This window comes from Ursus arctos, unplaced genomic scaffold, assembly GCF_023065955.2.
Source record: "Ursus arctos isolate Adak ecotype North America unplaced genomic scaffold, UrsArc2.0 scaffold_16, whole genome shotgun sequence".
Classification (NCBI taxonomy): Eukaryota; Metazoa; Chordata; class Mammalia; order Carnivora; family Ursidae; genus Ursus; species Ursus arctos.
Window position 1 is genome coordinate 11820154 of NW_026622830.1, and position 24133 is coordinate 11844286.

The window sequence follows — 24133 nt, forward strand, 5'->3', positions numbered from 1 at the left end:
GGGTTTGCCTTATCTGGACACTTTGTGTAGATGGAATCCTACAGGATGTGGCCTTTCGTGTCTGGATTCTTCACATCATGTTTCAAGGTTCATCCGTGTTGTAGCGTGTGTCTGTCCTCCGTCCCTTTTTATGGACAAGTCATATTCCCTTCTATGGAAATACCAGTTTCTCCAGTCATCAGCTGATGGACATTTGGGTTGATTCCCCTTTTTTATTTATGGATAATGCTGCTGTGAACGTGCTTGTGCATGAAGAGCAATTTCCAAACAAAGTACACTTATCACAACGAGCACCGAGTAACGTATAGAACTGTTGAATTACTACACCGTATGCTGAAACTAATACAACACTGTAGGTTAACTCTACTGGAATTGAAATTAAAATTTAAAAACAATTTATGACACTTGTTTCTCTCTCTCTCTCACACACACACACACACACACACACACACACACAGGCAGTTTCCAAGCCCTGAACATCTCTCCGCTTGCTAGAGCTCCTGGTGTCCCTGGACGGGTTTGACCCCAGTGGACTATGTACTGATGAATGAGTCCCTTCCCTTCTCTGCTCGTGTCTCCCCATCTTTCCAGACAGGAGCCCGTGCCCTTTTATGCACAGATATTCTGTGCCTTGTTCACATTCCTGGAAGAGCAGGGGAGTGTGTGGAGGAAATGATAAACAGTTTGTATTTATAGCTGCTGGAGCCAAAGGTGGGCATCCCCGTGATCAACCACCAGAGCCACCGATTAGGAGGGAGGCCTGGCTCCAGCAGCCCTGGATCCCACTCTGGGGACTCCCACCTGCTGCTCTCTTTCCCCCGACGACCAAAGCTTCTGCCCCATTTGGTGCAGACAGGTGGGTTCCAGGATCCAGAATCTCCTCCCAGGGAGGGAATTTAAGGACTGCCTCCAAGTCCCTCATCCTGGCGTTTGCCTTTGCTCCCCGGGTTCCTGGAGTCCTTCCCAAACCCGATTGGGCTCAGATCCCAGGAAAGCAAAGCTGGAAATGCAGAGGCCCAGACAGGGATTTGAACAAGGGCTGGGAGGACTCCGGGTACTGGCCGGTTCCCCCACCCCTGGGGTCCATCCCAGAGACCAGGTTGAAACTGTTCCTTTGGTTTCAGGCAGTTTGCAGGACATCTGCTGCCTTAGCAGGCACTGGGGCCCGCAGACCTCAGCAACCACTCCAGGGGCTGGGAGGGGGCGTGATGATCAATTACCTGATCAAAATTTAATAACGTCACGGATATTAAGTCGCTGTTACGTGGCAAGTGCTCAATTACTTCCATCTGCATTCGAGAGATAAAAATGGAGAAACGGAGGCTCAGAGAGGGGAGACGATTTGTCCAAAGCCACACAGCCGGGGATAATGGTGTCAGGACTCAAACCCAGATCCGAAACCAGCTCATCAATAAGCAGAAGGCTGCAGTGTAAGAACAGCAGTAAGAGCTGATCCAAGGGCCTCATGAATTCGTGAGCTCTCATTGCAGCCTTGACTGGACACCTTCACCAGCAACTGCCCCTGGCTCCAAGTCTTACAGATAAGGAAACCGAGGCACAGAGGGTTGAACTCTCATTTGGAAGTTCCCCAGCCAGGAAGTATGGCCCTGATTCTAAAGGCTTCAGTGGGCCTAGGAAAGAAGATGATCTCGGGAGCAGGGCCAGGACCAGGACCAGGTGCAGAGCGGTGCCTGCTTGCAGGGCAGGAGGCCTGAGGAGCCCTGAGCCTCCCGACATGACCCTGAGCAGCAGACCGCCCTGCCCCAGGAGCCAGGGAGGCCTCTGCCCCCTTTTCTTCTTTTCTAGGCATCCTGGGTTGAGAGGAGGGCAGGGCAGGGCACATTCTCAGGTACAAAGGTGGTGCCTGCCTTAGAACAACAGGCCCTAAGGACTGCACATAATATGTACATAAAGGAGCTGGGTGCATAATTCATGCATCTGTCAGCAGAACATCAATTATGTGGGCCTTCCCTAGGGTTGGCTGGAGGTTAGAAACTGGAGCAGGCTTCCCTTGCCAGCCTGGGGCGGGGGATGGGACCTCCCAGCTCTTAAAGGAACAGGCTCCCCAGGAAACTGCTCCTTCTCCCGTAGGCTTCCTCCTGGCAGGGGCGGGGGGTGGGGAGGGGGTCAGTGCCCACCTAGAGCAGCAACCTGCAGGGCTCAGCCCAAGGCCCCAGCTCACTGCCCCAGAAAATCAGACCCACTCTGTGTCTAGCCTGTGCTGGTAACCCTCTGTGGATAATCTCCTCTTCCCCCACTCCATAATTCATGAGGGGCTGGCTACCGGTATACTCCAGGGTTTCTCAGCCTTGCTGCTACTGACATTTTGAGCCGGATCATTCTCCGTTGCAGGGCTGTCCTGTGCAGGGCAGGACTTTCAGCAGCATCCCTGACCTCCACCCACTGGCTGCCAGGAGCGTCCCGCCCCCAAGTCGTGACAACCAAAAATTTCTGGGGCGTTTGTCCCCAGTTATGAATGACTGGAATATCCACATGTCGCAAGTAAGGAAACTGAGGCAAGGAACGTTTCAATGCCAAGGCCATCCGGCCAGTGAATGGCAGAACTGGATTCTACCTCTAGAGCCCACGCTCTTTTTTTTTTTTTTTAAAGATTTTATTTATTTATTCGACAGAGACAGAGACAGCCAGCGAGAGAGGGAACACAAGCAGGGGGAGTGGGAGAGGAAGAAGCAGGCTCATAGCAGAGGAGCCTGACGTGGGGCTCGATCCCATAACGCCGGGATCACGCCCTGAGCCGAAGGCAGACGCTCAACCGCTGTGCCACCCAGGCGCCCCGACCACGCTCTTAACTCAGAGCAGGAGTTCCCACAGTCTGCTGCCAGAGAGTTCCATTCCAATAAGCACGTGTTTATTTCAATGAAGGTTTAACGCATCTTTCCACAGCACACAAAACCAGCATCTTTGCCAATGTCGTTTCTTAGGATGAGGCTGAAACAGAACAGAGAAGGTGAGCAGTGTGTGTTGTTGTCCTTTTGCTACCGAGGGAAGAGTAGTACAAGCAGCAAAAGAACACATACGATAGGATGTCAGTCCTGAGCGAGACGAAATAGCGATTTGTTAGGGACATAGGTCTCTGTATTAAAAACTCTCCAGAAAAGAAAAGGGATGAGAAGAAATGGTGGTTGCCCCCGGGGTGGAGAAGGACACGCAGGAAACGTCGGCATTACTGTCACATACTGTTTCTTCACCTGGATCGTGGGTTCACAGGCGTTCACTTGATTATGGTTGTAAATATACACAAATTTGATCTACTGTATATGTATCGGATATTTCCTTTTAAAAAGTGATTACAGAATCTTACTTTTTCAATGAGTGCACATCAAGAATTGAAGCTCAAAAGCTTGTATTTAAAAGACACAGGAGACGTTGGATACAAGTACAGCAAAACAAAAAAACCTGGGAAGTTGGTGGAGCAGCTGAAGTCAGGGAACCACATGACACCCCCTCTCATCATCTGAGCTGGCTGAGAAAGACACCAGAGCTTTCTTGCCGCTAATGGTGTCCCCAGTGCCTAGCAAAGTGCCTCACGCATAATACATGAGCAGTAAAAAGTAGCCAAGTATTTTAAGACTGAATTCTGGTCCTGTCCCTTCCACTTGTCGCTCTGAACTTGAGCAATAGTAAACAAGGACTTGAGGGCCCCTGCCCTGGGCTAGGTGCTAGCGGTGCAGAGATAAGGCTCAGAACCCATCCCTGTTCCCCAAAAGCTCATAGATTCTGGGCAGTGGGGCGCCTGGGTGCACAGCAGTTAAGCGTCTGCCTTCGGCTCAGGGCGTGATCCTGGCGTTATGGGATCGAGCCCCACATCAGGCTCCTCTGCTATGAGCCTGCTTCTTCCTCTCCCACTCCTCCTGCTTGTGTTCCCTCTCTCACTGGCTGTCTCTATCTCTGTTGAATAAATAAATAAAATCTTAAAAAAAAAAAAGATTCTGGGCAGTGACACACACACACACACACACACACACACACACACACACACACACACACTTCTGTAATGGGATGTGTCTAAAAGTACCCAAGGTATGACAAAATGATGAGGGAGCCCGAAGGATGGAGCAGCCAGCCCCTCCAGGGATGAGCTCTGCAGGGAGGGGCCCCGCGGGCTGGGTTTTAAAAGATGGATTGAAGTTCATGGAACAGAGAAAAAGAGACACAACCATGCAGGAGGGACCAACAGCCACGTGTGGCCAGAGAAGTGGGACGTTTGGGAACCTGTGGCAGGAGAGGCCCAAAGAGAGGGGTCAGAGTAAAAATGTAGGCTGACAACCCTGTGTGGTGAGTGGGGATTCACTGCAGAAAACGGAAGCCTGTCATACTCACCTGGACAGCAAGGGCACTGGCTGAGGGATGTAGCAGGCCGTTTCGGGACAGGGCGGGAAGCAAAGACCAACCAGACCACTTGGATGCTGGGTGGGCTAGGCTGACGGGGGGTGTGGGCTGAGAGACCTCCCCCATGAGGACAGCTGGCTGGGCGCTGCTGGAAGCTGTCCTGAACGCCTTGTGCCTGTTAACGCATTTACCCCTCGCAGCAGCTCTCGGAGGTAGACACTGCTACTCACCATCCCATTTTGCAGATGAAGAAAATGAGGCTTAAACAACTGGCTCAAGGTAAGGAAGCAGCAGAGCTGGGATGCAAACCCAAAACAGCCTGACCCCAGAGCCCAAGCTCTAAATTGCCGCCCCTACACCCTCTTTCAGATCTCCTGTGTCCTCAGAGCCGACACCCCAGGCTGGAATAATTCACTTTAAACCATTGCAGTCCCTGGGCTCTGGCTTGTACATCTGCACAATAAATGGATTTGAATAAATGATCTTTCTAGCTCAAACACCCAGGCCTTAAGTGACTAGTGAGATGTGAAAATGCTCTCGCATGTTGAGGCGTATCCCGCAGACGCAGGGTGTTGGGATGAATGTCCTATTGGTGGTTGGTAACTAAATCCCACTCTTCTTGCAGATCCTTGCCATAATTTCCATCATGTTCATCGTCCTCTCCACCATTGCCCTGTCACTCAACACACTGCCCGAGCTGCAGAGCCTTGACGAGTTCGGCCAGACCACAGACAACCCCCAGCTGGCCCACGTGGAGGCCGTGTGCATTGCGTGGTTCACCATGGAGTACCTGCTGCGGTTCCTCTCCTCACCCAAGAAGTGGAAGTTCTTCAAGGGCCCGCTCAATGCCATTGACTTGTTGGCCATCTTGCCGTACTATGTCACCATCTTCCTCACCGAATCCAACAAGAGCGTGCTACAGTTCCAGAACGTCCGCCGCGTGGTGCAGATCTTCCGCATCATGCGTATCCTCCGCATCCTTAAGCTCGCACGCCACTCCACGGGCCTCCAGTCCTTGGGCTTCACCCTGCGGAGGAGCTACAATGAGCTGGGCTTGCTCATCCTCTTCCTCGCCATGGGCATCATGATTTTCTCCAGCCTTGTCTTCTTTGCTGAGAAGGATGAGGATGACACCAAGTTCAAAAGCATCCCAGCCTCTTTCTGGTGGGCCACCATCACCATGACGACCGTCGGGTATGGAGACATCTACCCCAAGACTCTCCTGGGCAAGATAGTCGGGGGGCTCTGCTGTATCGCAGGGGTCCTGGTGATTGCTCTTCCCATCCCCATCATTGTCAATAACTTCTCTGAGTTCTACAAGGAACAGAAGAGGCAGGAGAAAGCAATCAAACGGAGAGAGGCTCTGGAGAGAGCCAAGAGGAATGGTAGCATCGTATCCATGAACATGAAAGATGCTTTTGCCCGGAGCATCGAGATGATGGACATCGTGGTTGAGAAAAATGGAGAAAATATGGGCAAGAAGGAGAAAGTGCAAGATAATCACTTGTCTCCCAACAAATGGAAATGGACAAAGAGGACACTGTCTGAAACTAGCTCAAGTAAGTCCTTTGAAACCAAGGAGCAGGGATCCCCTGAGAAGGCCAGATCATCTTCTAGTCCTCAGCACCTGAACGTCCAGCAGTTGGAAGACATGTACAATAAGATGGCCAAGACCCAATCTCAGCCCATCCTCAATACCAAGGAGTCAACAACACAGAGCAAACCAAAGGAAGAACTTGAAATGGAGAGTATCCCCAGCCCTGTAGCCCCTCTGCCCACGCGTACAGAAGGGGTTATCGACATGCGAAGCATGTCGAGCATTGATAGCTTCATTAGCTGTGCCACAGACTTCCCCGAAGCCACCAGATTCTCCCACAGCCCTTTGGCATCACTTCCCAGCAAGACTGGGGGCACCATGGCCCCAGAGATGGGCTGGCGGGGAGCTCTGGGTGCCAGTGGTGGTAGATTTGTGGAGGCCAACCCCACCCCTGATGCCAGCCATCGCTCTACCTTCTTCATTGAGAGCCCCAAGAGTTCTCTGAAGACGAACAACCCCTTAAAGCTCCGAGCACTTAAAGTCAACTTCATGGAGGGGGATCCCAGTCCACTTGTCCCCGTTCTGGGGATGTACCATGACCCTCTTAGGAACCGGGGGGGCGCTGCAGCTGCTGTAGCTGGACTGGAGTGTGCCACACTCTTGGACAGGCCTGTACTGAGTCCAGAGTCCTCCATCTACACCACAGCAAGTGCTAGGACGCCCCCCCGATCGCCTGAGAAACACACAGCAATAGCATTCAACTTCGAAGCAGGCGTCCACCAGTACATTGACGCGGACACCGATGATGAGGGGCAGGTGCTCTACAGTGTAGATTCCAGCCCTCCCAAGAGCGTCCATGCGAGCACCAGTCCCAAGTTCAGCGTCGGGACAAGATCAGAGAAGAACCACTTTGAAAGCTCCCCCTTACCCACCTCCCCTAAGTTCTTAAGGCAGAACTGTATTTACTCAACAGAAGCATTGACTGGAAAAGGCCCCAGTGGCCAGGAAAAGTGCAAACTCGAGAACCACATCTCCCCCGACGTCCGCGTGTTGCCGGGAGGAGGAGCGCACGGAAGCACACGGGATCAGAGCATCTGAGCTACCCCACCTGCAACAGAGACTTGTGGCAAGACCTAAGAGGCGTGCCGTTCAGCTTCCCTGCCGCAGAGCTTTTCCGCACGAACTCAGAAAGTCTCTGCAAAGCCCCCAGACAGAAGCGAAACTCCAGGGAGGCTCCGTAGGGCCTTGAGAGCCATGACAGGTCCGACAGAATAAAGTCGGCCAAGCCACAGGATATGGCGTCTCCTTGTACCAAGTCCACTGCCCTCTTTGAGAGATGACATGGGCAGAACTCACAGCCACCACTACCATATGCTGGACCTAACCAAGGCCGCCTACTCCCCACTTGTCTGTCATGGCTCTCCATCACAGCCTCGGGGGGCAGCATCTCCATGCCTCCTGGCTTCAGCTGGAGAAGGATGCCGGAACGAGCGGCTGGGTTGACCAATGTGGTTTTGGGTGTTACCTGGCCACCTCTAGGAACTCCTGTCCATCACCTCCTGGATGGATCCCACTGTTAGAAGGCTACAGAGGATACTCATGTCATGGGGAAATTTCCACGCCATCAGCCACGATCCCAGCGCAAAACCCTTACTCAAATGTCTTCATTGACTTCAGTGTTCCGTAGTAGCTGAGATTTTATTTTGAGATATCATCAGGGTGAGTTGCACCACTTGTACTTGATTCTAATTGCCCCCTGGCAATCTGGGAAGGGTTCAGACGGCAGGCACTCAGCCAACAGTATGAACTGTGAGCATTGCTTTAGGGTCGTTAGAAGGAAAACACTTTCTGTACATCACTAGTGTAGACTCAAAAGATATGCAAGTGTCAAATATGCAAAAGAAATAGCTTATTCAAAGAGACTGTATGTTACCGAAGAACAGAATAAAATCTGATTTTTTTTTTTACCTGCAAACATGAAAGGAAAAAAAAATCCCCAATTGAAATGCCCAATTCAGACTTTTGACTACTTCCTGCTGCAGCAGGGAAAGCATCTACTATAATAGAAATTCTTTTTTGTTTCCTGTGGTATTCAAGTTTAAAAAAAAAAAGTTAAAATAAAAAGCACTTTATGTTTTTCAAAAATAGGTTCTACCAGGGACAGTGTCAACATCTTGCACTTTAAAACAAGCACTATTTCCCGTGGGCCACGTTTTGGGACTATAGGTGGGTTGTTGGTACGTGCCTGTGTCCGGCCACGGTGGGGGACACTGTGCTGGCCTTGCTGTCTGCCATGTCAAAGTCTGCCCCTGCCCCTCTGACGCTTCCCGTTAGCCCCCTTGCAAGGAAGGGTACTTGAGCCCTTGAGGGGGGCCTCCTACAGAGTCACGTGTACCGGAAGCATGCACATCTCCGAAGAATACAGTAGACGGTGGGCATTGGGTGTTTACTCTGTTCTCTTTCTTGTCAACCAGCTGTTGGTGTGTTTTCAGTGTCACTGTCTGTACTGAAACTCAGCTCTTCTTCCTGCAGCCATCAATGCAGCCAGTACAGACAAAAGCAATAACCATTTGTGTGCACTGTGAGCGGTTCTGGTGTATTTCTTGGTGTCGGTCTTCCTGTCCTAGTTTGACGACCTGGCGTTGGCCTGCCTGAGTTGGGTCCAACAGGATGGTGGTGTTGGCCACTCCACGGTTCAGAAACATTGGGTCGAGCCACTGGTGAGCATGATGCCATGCTGTTGGCCTATCTGTCCGTAAAGATGACATGTCGTTGATCTGCCTGTCTTTAGTACGATGGACCGATGTCGTTCTCTTAATACAGCGTTGATGGATGATGTCCCAAGTACAGTAGTGTAGGTCTGCCAACCCACAATCCAGTGACAGGCGTACGTCTTCCTGATGGAACAAACACGGCACGGTTCGCCTGTCCTTCATACAAGGTGTTACTGGTCTGCCTGTTAGTATAACGGCACGATCCATCTGTCAGTTCACAAATATCATGGAGTCGTTCCGCCTGCCCTCCGTGCGGTGGCGTGAGGTTGGACCACCTGTCACAGGTGTGATGACATGGAGTCATTCCACCGCCCTTACACACACCTGTTCTCTGCCGATCCGTACCTGGTTCATACTGCCTCTCAGCGTCTCCGAGGACTGTGGATCCCTCCAAGAGGGTGCAGTCCTGTGCTTTGCCGTGTTACCTAACAAAACAATGCCGAAGTATCTTGACGCTCCGAGGTACCTTCAGAGCACCATGGCAGCAACGGCCAAGGGGCAGGGAAAGTGTGAGGTCATCCTGTGCTGGCGGCACGCCAGAGGAGTCCGCAGCGGCCCGAGCGCTTTGCGGGGCGCACAGTGAGGGCTGGGGGCCTCCTGAGGAGCGGCCGCCGGACAGTCGTCCCCGGGCCATGTCAGCTCACGTGTCTCTTCCTTGTTTTTATCACCATTTCCGTCGGCCGTCAGCACAAACGTGAAAATTCAGGGAAAACAAACACATGCTTTTTGATAAAAGTAAATAGTTGTGATTTCCAATTCAGATATTTTTAGAGCTGATGCTATCTGTAAAAATTAATAACAATAATAATAGAGTCTATTTTACATATCAGGAAAGTGAACATGTTTAAATATAGCCATATATAGCGAGAAGGAACTTACCACCCCTTCTTCAAATCAAGGCATTTCATTTGTTGGTTGAAGCAGATGAGAAGTATACAGATTCGATATGACTTCTTTCTTTCTTTCCTTCTTTCTTTAATAACCAATTGGTGCAACTCTCCTTGTAACCAAAGGCCCTTTCTGCCTTGTGTGGTCACACAGGACCTGGCCCTCCCTTCCCCGTGTAGTTCGTCTGACCTTAAAGTAGCATTTTATTGAGTCACTTTTGAAGGACGAATTCAGAAGTATCATTAAGAACTTACCTTTTCAGGCTTACTAGCCAGAGTCCTATAGAGTTCTTATAGAAACAGAATAATGGAAACTCAGCATATACTATGCTTAGAAAGTATTGCATTCTGTTTTGGTTTTTTCTTTTACTTGTGTGTGTATTGTGGGGATATAGCTTTTATCCTGTGCCCGGCTCGAAATAGAGTATTGGAAGTTTTCCCAGGCCCCACCTGCCAAAAAGGAACATTCCCCGATTTTGAATACGTGTCCACCCCCACCTGTACCTGTGTACATGCACTGGGAAATCTACCTAAGAGTCTCCACTGAGAAGCTGACCTTGACAGACAGGTCCTCAGAGAGGAAAGGAAAGCATGGTTTGAAGGTGAATACCATTTTAACTCGGTGATCCGTGTCCCACCCATTCCTGAACCAATGAAAATGGGAAACCCAAGTCAACCCAAAGAAACCAAACTAGGGGCTGGAGCAGGTGAATGCCTGGTCCCTTTGGTGAATTCGGGGAAACTCGTCGAGAACCCAGCGGACCTTGGCTTCCAACTTCCACCATTATCAGTAAGGGCTAGGGACCAGGTCCCCGTGTGATCGGGGGGCAGTCTGCGACCCGCGGAGAGAGGTGGGCGAGCTCTGGAGGAGTCGGCTTTTTCACCTTTTTTTATCTTTGGGTAAAGAAAAACAACAGGACTTCGGGGCAGTAGATTTCTCGGTGCCTTCTTTAGGAAATTTTATCTTAAGCACACTTAATGGGGAAAGAAAGAAAAGAGGACAGAACATGTGTCTTCGTGAAGTCCCTTTCTCTAAAAGCACTGGGGATCAAGAAGGAAGAAGACTGGGGAAACAGCAAAATCCTGAGGAGGCCATCCCTTCCCACTCTCCCAGCTTGCCCCCGAGCAGTGCTGGTGAGGACAAACTTTGCCAAACTGATTCCCAGCTCTCCTCCACCACGTCCTGGTGACTGTAGCTTCACCCCTGCCCTTTCTCCTAATAAGACCCGCTCTTCCGAGGAGAAAACAACAACAACAGCAACAACAGTATTCTGTAAAACTGTGATGTAGTGATGTTTGTAACTATTGTACATTTCTGTCTCGCTCCAAGTCACGGCTGGAGTGTCTCGTCCATGGACAAGGGGAAATGGAAACTTCACCACGGGCAAGGGTTCACTAAAGCCAGGTCTCTCTCTCTCTCTCTCTCTCTTTATCCCCCCCCTCCCCCGCCAACCTTTCCTTATTTCTTTGCCAACTAATCCCAAGTAACATAAGCCTGGGCTTCAGCCTCCAGCCAGGTGATTTTGAATCCAATGAGATTGATGTGAAATGCCTCTAGGGCATGATCCTTTGGGAGAGGGCTTTTCCAGTGGCAGGAGGAAGAGGGGGTCACCTCTGCAGCCCCCCCACAGGACAGGGGAGAGCCTCCAGCCCTGAGGTCAAGTGTACCCGTTGCTGGTTTCTCACTGCTTATATGACAGCATGCAAATGCTTTCACTCAGCTGGTGGGGGGGGGGGGGGTTGGTGACCCAAACCAGCCTGGCTATGCCCCCAAATAAAAATTACCTCTGCATTTTCTGTTGCCACGTTTCTGGCTCTAGAAGTATCTGATGCAGGGCTGCATCGTAGGATATCCACGTATCTGAGAGGAGTCTATTTTTCTGTTCAGATCAAAAGAATATAGGTCTATGTGTGTTGTTAGCAAATTTGTAATAGGGCCATTCGGTCTCATCGCTTCTTTTGTAATATAGAATAACATCGTAGGAGTTTTACGGTTGGTCATTATCCTAGCTGATCTTTTCTGGTCTTTTTCATTTCCTCCCATTGCCCCTCAGCCTCTCTTTCTTCCTTTTGGACCTGACTTTCGGGGGGTGGGGAAAGACTTCGGGCTCTGACTTCCTTGTGCAGGCATTTCCGAACACTTGGCCTAGAGTCTGTGGACACCGTTACTTTCCTCGTTCTGTCTGTGTGTTTCTCCTATGTATTGTTCTTAAGATTCCAGGGCACGGATGCGGGAGTGAGACCAAGGGGAAGCAGGGCTACGGATGGCCCTCAAAATCAGGATGGCACGTGGGCTCGTTCAGCTCCTCCTCCCCCACCCTGCTGGCATGTTGAAGAGACTGAATTTTCTCAGCCCCCGAGATCTGGGGACCGCAAATCTCACGCAAGCAATTTCCCACTGAGGTCCAGAACAAGCCCCTCTTGGCTGGCCTGTTGCCATGTCCAGTGACCCGTTCCCCTGTAACATCAATTGGATCCAAAGGCCAGAGCATCTTCAGGTTCTTGCAAACCTCAGAGAATGTGCTGGGACTCAGATCTCATCAACTTCTTACCGGTTCCTCATTTTAATCCCTTTGCAACATCCTCACCAGAAAAAAACACAGTAGACAAGCTTGCAGCCAAACCCTGAGAAGACGTGTCCCCAAGAATCTGCCATCTCATCTCCCCTTCCCTTCCCAGCTGCCTGGTTTCATGGCATCAGAGACTCGTGGCAAGGGCGAAGGTGTTTTTCCAGCTTACACTTATCCAGACCCTGGGGAGTTTCTGGACTGTCCTGATTAATTTCACCAGGCAGCTTCCAGCCTCAGGTGGGCAGAGGACATCTCACGAAGCAGGATCTTCAGCAGAAAGTGATTCTCCACTCTTCAACTCATGCAGGAAGATGAAGAAAGGCCAGGTGATCTCCGACTTGCATTCATTTTTAGGTGTTCATACCCCAATGCCTCACTGTCAGGTTCAGGAGAAATTCTGGCCTCTGCCCAGATCAGAGTTCTGAGCTGAATCCAGACCGCCAGAGCGGTGAACCATCCCCTTGGATAAGCCCTAAGAGGAAACCAATCCAAGGACGAATGTATTATTCTGGACTGTGCCCCTCAGCAGAGTTTTCCCATCCCCCAATATTCCTGGTAATCTGGTTTGAACCAGAGCCAAATAAAACAGACCAGATTTTTAAAAACTTTTGCACAAGAACAAAACAAAATTGTCTCCCAGTAGTTTGCTAGGTTTGATGCCCAGGTAAGCACATAACTCTATCCTGTGGCTGATTTCATCTGGAGAGAGATTGGGAAGGTTGGGTTTCTATCCACTGCCCCTAGTTTTGTCTTAATCTGGAATTTCTCCTGAACATCCCCAAATGCCGACTTAAAGAAATGGATTCGGAAGGGGCTCTGGTGAATCCGGAGGTCCCTCGTCTTTTTTCCCCTCCAACTCTAACTCTCCATTCCTCTCTGCAAAGATCCTGAAGAGATCTTCTAAAGGCTGGCCAGGATGGAGAAGGGGGAAGTTCTTCTGAAGAAGAAACCACATACCTGCAGGACCATTGTAAGTGAGTCTCTGAAAGCCTCTCTTGCTTTCAGTGGGAGGAACAAAGTGGTCAATTTTCAGCTCAAATTAAGGAAGTGATTCTCATGGGCAGGGCTGCCTCACCAGGAAATTCGGTGCCATGTTGGGGGAAGGAGCTGCTTAAAAAGAGGCTAGATGATGCACGAAATGGGTGTTGCAGAGGGATCCGCACATTGCATGGCCACTGGACTGAACAACCAGGGAAATCTGCCTCCTCCTCCCCCAGGGAGGTGCGTATGTGGTTTGGACATCTGGGCACAGGCTCAAGGCTTTGAGGCAAAAGCAGGGAGCACAGTTAGCGGGAATCCAAATTCAAGGGGCTGGAGTTTTCCGCGAGGGGTGCCAGGGAGGGAAGTGGCAGCAGGAAACCCTGCTTTCCCAAACTCTGCTTCCTATCTCGGGCAAATTTAATGACCCTGCCGATCACTCATCTAACCCATTCCCAGTGCCCTAACAGGAACCACACTGGGTGGGATGAGGCTTATGCTACCCTCCCCAGACCAGCCACGGAACAGTTGCCTCTCTGGCTGGCCATCTCATGGTGCTTCAGCTCGTCTGCCCAGACCCTGTGCTCTCATAGGCCTGAGGCTTTCTGTACAAGAGATGCAATTATCTTTTATCCACTAGCCAGCCGTCGAACTGCCCAGGCAATAGCAAATGGCACCATTCCAAAAGGGCTTTTTTCCCCCCTTCTGGCAAATAAAACAGAAAAATCCCATTCAAGACATTTGAAAATCCCCACCCAATGAAGTAAGTCCAGAAGGACCGAAAGAGAGAGGCAGCTGTAACCCAATTTTGCAGCCAAACAGGGCTTCGGCTGCCCAGTCTCCCACATCCGTAGCCTCTTCCCGAGTGGGTCTGGATACTGCATTCTCCAAGGAGAACACTTGACACAAGAGGTTTTAAAATCCCCCTCCCCCTAATTGCATGTGGTGGGTTTGGAGGAGGTGGGGCTTCATCCTCAGGGCAACCCCAAGTCCAGGCAGTTGTAGGTGGTTTTATCAGAAAGTGAGGCAGGACGATAGGATTGCATGGATAGACTGAGCAGCTACTTTCCCCCCAAAACACAATGAAACAAAAATCCAGTTCCCAAGATTCCCCCTTCGAGGCTCTGTCCTGCAGAAATATCTCAAGTCAGTGGCTACAATGGCATGACAGTTCTGGAAAATGAAGGAAACTCCCAATTCTGTCTCATTAAGATGCTCTCGAGGGTCCTGCATGGATCATCCCACGCTTCTTGCCTCCCTGAGCTAATCCAGGTCTGGAAGACAAGGAGGGAAGCACAGGAGAAGATGCCCAAGAGATTCAGACTTCCCCCATGGCTTTGGCTTGTGGCGCCCTGGTCTTCACTAGGGTTTTGGGCTCTCCCTTAGATAGGTTTGACATCGAAGCTCCATGTGTCTAATGGGTGGGAAAGAGGAAGATCGGCAGCTGCTGGGCTGGGGGCAGCCGACCTGTTTGCTCTCCAGAACTATCCCGGCTTCAGTCCAAGGCCAAGGGCTGGGAACACCATTTTATGTGCCAGGAGCTCTGGGTTATCCCCCAGTGTATGCCTGTGGCACATAGTGCACACCCAACCTGTGTTCTTTTGAGTGAGTGAATGTGTAAATGATTGACTCTTGCCTGACTTGAGATATTGCTAACTGGGAAGGAAGGAGAAATGGGGAGTCCCTCCCATTAAAGCCTGGAAGCCCCACTAATGCCATTTGGTCTTTGACTCAACTGGGGGCCAAGATGATGTCCAAACTTGATACTTGTCTGCCCTAAAGGCCACAGTCTTCTCAGAGCAACACTTCCGGGGGCCCCACAGGGCAGCCCCAGGCTCCTTCCTACTCTCCTATCCTGCATTTTCAGCCTCATATTCTAGTTTAGCTCACAAAGAAGGGATTTGCTGGGGGCAGGAATTTGGGAGCTGACATCTGGAAACTGGATTGCATTCCCTGAGCCATGGAATTCCAGCTGGAAAAGAGGGCCAATCTGCCCTCCAACTTTGAGAGCCAATGGGTCTTCCTTTTTTCTGAGCCCCAGTGCACCCCAAGGTAGCATGTGCCCCAATTCCATTAGCTCGAAGACCCTCTGTCTCTCCCAGGAACCATGGTGTGAGGTTGAGGCTTTTCTGCCAGCAAAGCCATTCTGATCACCCCCCCCCCATGATGGGGGCCAAGCCAATCACATTAGCCATAAATGACCAATGTCCTTAGCCACTCTTTTCTCGGGGTCGCATTTGTGGGTCCTGTTCATCTCTGGTCAGTTGATGTCTCTAGTCCTTCCTGTAAAAGTGAAAATGAGCAGTGTGTGTGTGTGTGTGCACGTGCGCGCGCGCACACACACACACACACAGAAACCAAACAACAAAAAAACCTGTGTCTTTTTATGCATGTGATGAGATGAAATTGTGACCTCCAGCTGCTGTCCTGTCTTGTAAAATATGTCCAAACGTTTAAGAATTTCTAAGCAAATGGTCCTTTAATGAAGTATGCACAGTTCAATAAAGAGGTATGGAGAAAACGAGCTTGGTGGAGTTTGTATTATTTTCTGGAGGGCACAGGGAGATGGGGATGTGAAGATCTGCAGGAGAGGCTGAATCGGGGACCTGGAGGGGCAACACTGGCTGCTTTTCTTCACCTGAAAGAGAGAGGATCCGAAAATGTAATGGGCTTGTCACCCCAATATGCAAGCAGTGGTAACGCACCCCGTGCTGTGTTCACGGACCAAAGTCCAAACTCTGGTTATTTGGCTCTCATGTCAACTGTACCTGGGCATTCTTGGCCTCACTACCTCTCTCTCATCAAAATGTCTTATGGTGCGTACGAGAGTCACACTCACAACTTTGGCGATCCACTCCCCTTCTCCGCGATATTGTTCTCCATAACACCCCCTCTGATACACTGTAGTTTATTTGCGTATTTTGTTTATTGTTGACCTCCCTTCAACAGAATGTAAATTCCTGCCTCCAAGAGAACAGAAATTCAAAAACTGGAAAGCAAAGAGAATAAAGACTGAAAAAAAAAAAAAAAAACCCAAAACCCCAGAACAGAATATCCAAGGACCATGTGTGTATCTGTCCGTCTGTGTGTTTTGCTTTGTTGCTTTTATTTATTTAACCCACACAAATAGTAATATACCATAAACCCGGCTCCGGAGATGACGTCATTTCATACATCTTGAAAATCATGCCGTATTTCCGTATTAATGCGCGGAGCGCTTCCTCACCCTCTCGGGAGCCTGTGTTGTGTTCTGTTGTACACAGTAATTGCTAGTCTACAGCTGAGCATTAAGGTTGCTTCCAAACTTTGTGATAACAAACAGTGCTGAAATGAATGGGCTGTCAGCGGTTCCTGTGGGCTCTGTCCCCAAAATAGATCTGGGATCTGCGCTGCTCGGCCCTGCACCGCCGCAGCTCGGGGCCACGCCGTCATCGTCTACTGCCTCATGACTGCAACGGGCTCCCTGCTTCCACCCTTGATCTTGTTCAAGCTCGTCTCAGCACAGTGGCCAGAGGGATCCTGTCAAACTGTCAGTCTGATCATGTCACTTCATTGTCAAAACGGTCCAAAAGACTTCTCATCACATTTTGAATAAAATCCAAAGTCCTTGGCGCTGTCTGCAAGGCCATACATCCCTGGCCCCACTTGTCTCTTTGATTTCACTTCCCCCTGCTCTCCCCCGTGGGTGCTTGGCTCCATCGTCACTGGCCTCCTTGCTGTTTCTCAAACATGCCTGAAGTGGACTCACCTAATGATGCTACCCCCTTCCAGCCCCCCTCCCCGACCCCTCAATCCTCCTGGATCTCCTGTCTTTTTACTCTTCCCTTCCCTCACTCCCCTTCAGACACATTGGCCAGCATTCAATTTTCCAGTACACCAAGCACACTTCCACCCCAGGGCCTTTGCACTGGCTGTCCCCTATACCTGGAACATCTTTTCCAGACTAGCCACATGGCTCATTCCCTCACCACCTTCAAGTGTCACCTTCTCAGCATTCCCTTTATCTGACAATCCTGGTTATAAAGGCAACCTCCCCTGCCCACACACACATACCTCTTACGATCTATCCCCTTCTGCTTTATTGTTCTCCATAACACCATCTCTGACACACTACATTTTATTGTTTACCTCCTTCCAATAGATCATAAATTCCTCCTTTCAGCAGAGCATAAATTCAAAAACTTAAAAGCAAACAGAACAAAGACTGAAAGAAACAGAAGATCCAAGGACCGTGGGACAACTATAAAACGTGTGACATCTGCATAAAGGGAATACCAGAAAGAGAAGAGAGAAAGGAATGAAAAAATATTTGAAATGATAATGACTGAGAATTTCCAAAACTTAATATCAGACCAAACCACAGATCCAGGAAGCACCAAGAAGCATAAATTTCCCCAAAATAACTCCACCAGGCATGTCATTTTCAAACTAGAGAAAATCAAAGATAAGAAAAAAATCCTGAAAGAATCCAGAGGAAAAAAACCACCTCGCTTATAAAGGACCAAAGATAAGAATTACATCTGACTTCTCAGAAACCATGCAAGCAGAAAGAGAGTGGAATGAAAGATTGCAAGTGTTGAATGAAAGAAAAACCCACCAGCCTAGAATTCTATACCCTGCACGATTACCCCACAAGAGTGTGCGAGAAACAATGACTTTCTCAGACAAAAATGGAAGGAATTTGTTGCCAGTTGACCTGTCTTACAAGAAATGTGAAAAGAGTAACACGTCCTCGAGAGGAAGGCTGCCAATTAACAGATTAAAACATACGACACTCGGGTGAGAAAAAGAAAAATGAAATTGGGTAGAGAGAGAGAAAGATGGGGCAAAAAATAGCACCCACCTTCACAAGGCTGGTGTAAAGATTAAACCAAATGATCCATACAAGGTGCCTTGGATAAGGCGAGCACAGGTAAGTGTTACACAAACATCGGCCATCGGCGTGTTTTCAGTGCTGGCTCAGGGGGCACATGTGGGTTAAAGACCCCAGGGCACTGCTCGCCTGAAGTTTGCAGCATTTCATAAACTGTGAGCTGGGTCCCACCCGTGCCAGGGTTCTCACACTTTGTATGCCCTAGACCCCGGGCAGTCTGATGAACCCCGTGGACACCTTCTCAGAGAAATGATTTAAAGTGCGTGAAATAAGATACACAGGTTTACAAGAGAAACCCGTTCTACTGAAATGCAGTTATCACAGTATTTTAACTACGTGATATGGTAACACACGTGCTGCTTTACTAACAAGATCTCGCAGTGGGTCCAGTAATGACCAAAACGTTGAGGGAGGAAAGAGCATAAATGCTGTTTTAAGGTATCTGCAACAACACTACTGGAATACAAAATAAGCTATGATCAGTATGAGTGACAATGTCACAAGTACTGCGAGTACTGTGATGATGGGTTGCCTGTGTTAGCGACTGATGGAAGTGTTACCGGTCAGCTGGAGGTCAGTGAAAATAAGGATAAGGAGTTTTGTCTCATGCGAGTTCACAGACCCAGATTACAAACCTGTGTTACAGGACTTCCCAATTTATTTCATGGGTCATGACTAGGATCTTTTATTTTTTATTTTTATTTTTAAGATTTTATTTATTTATTCGACAGAGATAGAGACAGCCAGCGAGAGAGGGAACACAAGCAGGGGGAGTGGGAGAGGAAGAAGCAGGCTCATAGCGGAGGAGCCTGATGTGGGGCTCGATCCCATAACGCCGGGATCACGCCCTGAGCCGAAGGCAGACGCTTAACCGCTGTGCCACCCAGGTGCCCCATGACTAGGACCTTTTAAATGAAAGAACAATTTGGCTAGAGTAGAATAGAATAGAATAGAATGCATTGCTCATAATGTGAGTACAGATTCATGCAATTTCCATTTCAATTGTGTGTGTTACAGGTCATGATGCAAAACGCACTTCTTCCTGCAATTCAGAAATAGCCGAGAAGCAATGACATGGGAGAGAGCAGGCCCAGCACAGCCACTACCACATTGCAGGTGCAAACACCCTTGTCCCTCTCTGCAGGCCCCATCTGCCCTCCTGCCCACGCACAAGTACACACACAGGCTCCAAAAAGGCTGTGTTGTCAGGAGTTGCCCAACTGTTTCCCCCCCTCCTCGGGGACAGGAGCAGGTGTGGTGATGCCCATGTCCTGAGCTCATCGCCTGTCTGGGGACATGCCCCTCCTGATGGCCACATGTCCCCAGAGCAAATATTAGGAGAGCTTTTGTGAGGAGCCAGCTGGCGGCGTGGCTGGAGGGGCCAGGCTGCAAAGGTCCAGGGCTAAATAAACTGCCCCAGAGGAGACACTACGGGGGGGTGAAGGCTGGCCGGGTCGTTTTGTGCTTTTTCTGGATGTGTGTGTTCTTCTTATTCCCAATCCTGCATCTGGAAGGACAGAGTTTGGGAGAGGACACTGCAATCAGAAAAAGAAAAATTTCTAAGGGAACCCGCTCTCTGGTCTCCCAAGCGGAAGGGAGTCTGACGCTCTCAAAAGGGAGATGCAGGAACAAAGGGCCCGCTGTCAGATGTGCTGGCAAATTCCCTCCTGCGCTAATAACCAGGAACTGGCTGGAGGAGAGAGATGGGCTTTGCGGGGGGCGGGGTTCGTCAGTCTAGTGGCGCCAAAGAGAACACTTGGGGTCTGAAGCATCTGAGTTCACATTCTGACTACAGCCCTGCTTTGCTGTGTGACCTAGGGCCAGTCCTTTTCCCTCTCTGGACCTTGGTTTTCTATTCTGTAAGATGGGAAACTAATAGCCTCCCCTTCAAGGGGCTGCTGGAGGGCTTGGAGGAAAAGACGTAAATTGCTTAGCCCAAAGCTTGGCATACAGTAAGCGCTCAATAATGGTAGCTCTGTTACTATCATTTTTATTGCCACTGGAACGTGTGGCCTACATCCATTCCTTAATGGAGATCTATCGTCTAGCCGAGCTCCTACCGATGCCAGAAATCACAGAGAACACGAAATCATACTAGTTAACACTTACTGAGCGTTTACTGCACGTCGGGTCCTGTTCCAAGCCCTCTACGCGATTTGTTAATTAATTCTTAACAACCCTATGAAATACAACCTATGAAATTATCATCACGGGGATCATCATAAAATTATCTTCACCAACAACCCCGTGAAATGATCATCCTTATTTTACAGATGAGGAAATATGTCAGTTATCTATTGCTAAGTAACAAATTATCCCAGCACTTCGTGGCTCAAAATAACAATAAATATTTATTACCTCACACAGTTTCTGTGGCTCAGGAATTTGGGAGTGGCTTAGCTGCATGGCTGTGGAACGTACTCTCTGGTGAGATTGCAGTGAAGATGTCGTCCAGGACGACCTTCATCTGAAGGCTTGACAGGGCCGGAGGGCTGACTTCCAAGATGGCGCCCTCACATGGTTGGCAGGTTGATGCAGAGAGACTGGCAGGAAGCCTCAGTTCTTCACCGCCTCTGTGTGTCCATAGGGTTCCTTGAGTGTCCTCCCATACCACTGAGGTTTCCCCAGAGTGAACGATCCAACAGAAGCTACAATGTGTTTCCCCCCAGTTGTTTTATATTGACAAAACACACATCATGTAAATTTTACCATCCCCAGCCATTTTTTTTAAAAGACTTTATTTTTAAGTGATCTCTGCACCCAACATGGGGCTCGAACTCATGACCCTGAGATCAAGAGCCCCATGTTCCTCCGACTGAGCCAGGCAGTCGCCCTCCCAACCATTTTTAAGTGCACAGTTCAGTAGCATTAATTATACTCACCACCATCCATCCCCGGAACTTTTTCATCTTGCAAAACTGAAACTCTAAACCCATTAGACAATAACTCCCCACTCTCCCTCCCCCAGCCCCTGGCAACCATCATTGTACTTTCTGTCTCAATGAGTTTGACTCCTCTAGGCACCTCCTATAAGTAGAATCATACAGCATTGGGGTTTTTTGTGTGGCTGACTTATTTTGCTCACCGTCATGTCCCCAAAGTTCTTCCATGTTGTCTCCTGTGTCAGAATTCCCTTCCTTTTTAAGGCTGAATAATACTCCACTGTCGCAATGTGTTTTTATTATCCAGACTTGGAAGTCACGCACACTGCCACTTCTGCAATATCCTCTAGGCCACACAGGTCAGCCCTATTCCCTGTGGAAGGGGATGGCCCAAAGGAGGACATGAGAATCACTGGAAGCCATCTTGTAGGCCGGCCACTGCAGAACGGAAGCCCCAGAGGGTTAGTGGATTTACCCAAGGTCACACAACAGGCAAGTGACAGACCCTTGATTTGAACCCAGATCCCATGACACACATCGCTGTATAACCACTCTACAGTACTAACACCCCCAATCCACACCTCAACGTGGCTTCCACTTGGGGAAGGAAAAGGTCCCTGGGGGAGCAGAGACTGCCCGAGCCAAAGGTCAGGAAGCCTGGGCTAGAGTCTCAGTTCTGGAACTAATTCAGCACATGACCCCAGGCGAGGCCCTGCCCCCCTCGAGGGCTCAGTTTTCCGAGCAGGGGCACAATAACTACTTCCTGGGTTGTTGAGGTGAATAAAGAAAATGAATATACTATATAAAGCTTATTCCACAGAGATATGTGAAAATAATACATCCCCTTCTTTTTGTTTTGTTTAATGGTTACTTATTTACTAGGTAATAATTTCACATGGTGTCAACTGGAAAGGTATGAAAGGGTAGGCAAGGAAAATCTCTCTCTACCCCATCCGGTCACCACCCAGTTTCCCTTTCCAGAGACAGCTACTCCTACTAGTTTCTCGTTGAAATATCACATTGCTTTATTTTCTTAAATCAACCTAATTTCCAAGGACATGCTAAGCAGGAGGGAAGGTCAGCTCAGCCCCTCTTGGGTCCGGCGAGCCTGGGTCTCACCTGGCACCAAGGCATAGACAGTGGAGGGGGGCAGGGCCTTCTAGTTATCATTGATCTAACCACCTCGGTGACTTTGGAGATGTCCCTTGCCCCAGACATGTGGAATCCTTGGGGCTAAGGAGAGGAGCTGGGATTTGAACCCAAGTCCGGAGCCCAAGCTCTTAAGCCCTTCATTACCTCACAAAGTTCAGGGAGTCGGTCTTTTGCAGCGTTTGGGAGAATATCAAAATTGCAAGCACGCGACCGCCCAGAAATGGTGAATAGCATTGTCTGTCCCTGGAATAATATGCGTTACTTAAAAATGTAACTGTGGACAGTGTGGAGATGTTAAAAATTCTTAGGCTATAATGTAAATTTAAAAATAAATAAATTCTAGACACAGCTGAAGCGCTAGATCTTTTAGGGAGTTTTGCTGATCCCTCAAAGGCCGGATCAGGTGGGGGGGTTTCCTGGCCTCCCACAGCATCCTGAGCCTACACCGTTGCAGCCCTTGTGGCAGTAAGCTCTAACTTCCTGTGACTTCGGTGAGCTGGTTAACCCAGCAATGTGGGAGCAAGATGGCCTGGGTTCAAATCCTGACTCCTCTACCTTCGGGCTGTGTAACCCTGGGCGAGCTAGTTCACCTCTCTGCACTTCATGAACCGGCACTAGCAACAGCTAGTTCCAAGCACCGTGGTGTGAATTAATGTGTTGTATCTTGTAAAGTCCTTGTCATAGTCAATCCTGTGTGTTTGTTACTGCGGCTTGTCCCTCTCAGATCAGATCGTATGCAGTAAGATATAGGGTGACTGAGGATTGTTATTCTAGAGGGATGGACAATCGGGGAAGGCCTCCCAGAGGTGGTGATTGTGAGACAAGATCTGATTGACAGGAAAGAGCCGACCACACAAAGAGCTGGGAGAACAGCATTTTAGGCAGAGGGCACAACAAGTGCAAAGGCCCTGAGGCAGGAATACTCTCAGGAGGATTGGCTGGAGAGGGATATATGAGAAGAGAGGGAGGTAGGAAGGAGGTGGGAGAGGTCAGCTGGGGCCCATTACACAGCACCTTGTCAAGCAGGGTTTCTTTGAGCAGTGGGCAGCCACTGGGGGGTGGTTAAGCCAGGCAGCAACACAATCCTTGTATCCAGGAGCCTCCCACATAATAGGAGGGGTCCCAGCCTAAATCTACAGGCATTTGCTTATCCAAGGCAGCGCCTGGGCCCCGGGAGTCCCTACCATCCATCCTTGTCTTGACCTCCCTGCAAGCTAGACTCAAGGCCCCATCAATATAAATGAGGTCCTTTGCAGACTCGATTTCCAAATGAGTCCAGCCGTTCAAGATCTCTATTCCAGGAAATGTGAAATTTATGTAACGAAAATTAAAAGAGAAACTGGGGAAGTGGCTCCTTAAGTGCCTGCTTCCCAGCTAAGTGAGCCAGGTCCGCGCATCTGGCAGGAGATGGGTGAAGGCACCACCTGGGGCTGCTGGGAGTCTGTGACCAGCCGGGAAGCAGGGAGTATGTCGGCTACAGGCAAGGGGTGAAGCCTCCAGACCACTTCCTTCCCTCAAAAAAAAAAAAAAAAAAAAAAAAGGCACGGTAATGATAGCTCACGTTCACTGCTTCACACCAAGCCCTGTTCTCAGCACTTTGCTCACATTGGTTCTCACATTTAACTCTCACAACAACCTAATGGGATGGGCACTACTATTTTCCCCATTTTACGGATGGGGAGACAGGCTCATATTGGAGAAATGACTTGATCAAGGCCACAGAGCAAAATGGTAGATAATTTGGGACCCAGGCCTTTTGTCTATTACTCCCACAGACCCTCTTGTCCAGAGCTCAGACAATGTGGAATGGAAGAAAGTCTCAGGAGTCAGAAAGACCTGGGTTCAAGACCAAGCTCCACCTACCGAACTGCTGTGTGACCCTGAACAAGCCCTTTATCTCCTTGAGGCTATTTCTTTATAATCATAGCCCCTTTTCCACAGAGTTCTTCTCTGAATTAAAGGAGATAATGTATAAAGATGCCAAGCACAGGATTTCAGATACCTTCTCAAACTGGCTTAGTTAAAAATTTTTAAAAAGTAAACTCTTAGAACTAAAAAGTCTTAGGGTAATGGGTTCAGGTATGGCTGGATCTAGGGGCTCTAAAAATGTCATAGGGACTCAGTTTTTTA

At 49.4% G+C, this 24133-nt stretch overlaps 1 protein-coding gene and 1 long non-coding RNA gene across 4 annotated transcripts in view; one reads left to right on the forward strand and one right to left on the reverse strand.

The window, feature by feature from the left end:
* KCNB1 (potassium voltage-gated channel subfamily B member 1) overlaps nt 1–20331 on the forward strand; it is a 107603-nt gene extending 87272 nt beyond the window's left edge. Inside the window, exons 3-5 of one of the 3 annotated variants that reach the window (XR_008959343.1) lie at nt 4976–12444; nt 13003–13088; nt 18987–20331. Coding sequence is in view for 1 of the 3 variants with exons in the window: in XM_026503704.4 (XP_026359489.1) it covers nt 4976–6985 (2010 nt within the window). In the remaining 2 variants the exon portion in view is untranslated. Of the gene's footprint in view, nt 1–4975; nt 15621–18986 lie in introns of those variants that run through there. The other 2 variants (XR_008959342.1, XM_026503704.4) reach the window with 2 other exon arrangements.
* On the reverse strand, nt 15614–21264 carry LOC123001292 (uncharacterized). The gene is made up of 3 exons (XR_006410030.3): nt 21055–21264; nt 20328–20542; nt 15614–15734 (listed from the first exon to the last, which is right to left on the reverse strand). It is a non-coding gene; the product is annotated as an uncharacterized LOC123001292 (long non-coding RNA).
* Nucleotides 21265–24133: the final 2869 nt, after the last annotated feature.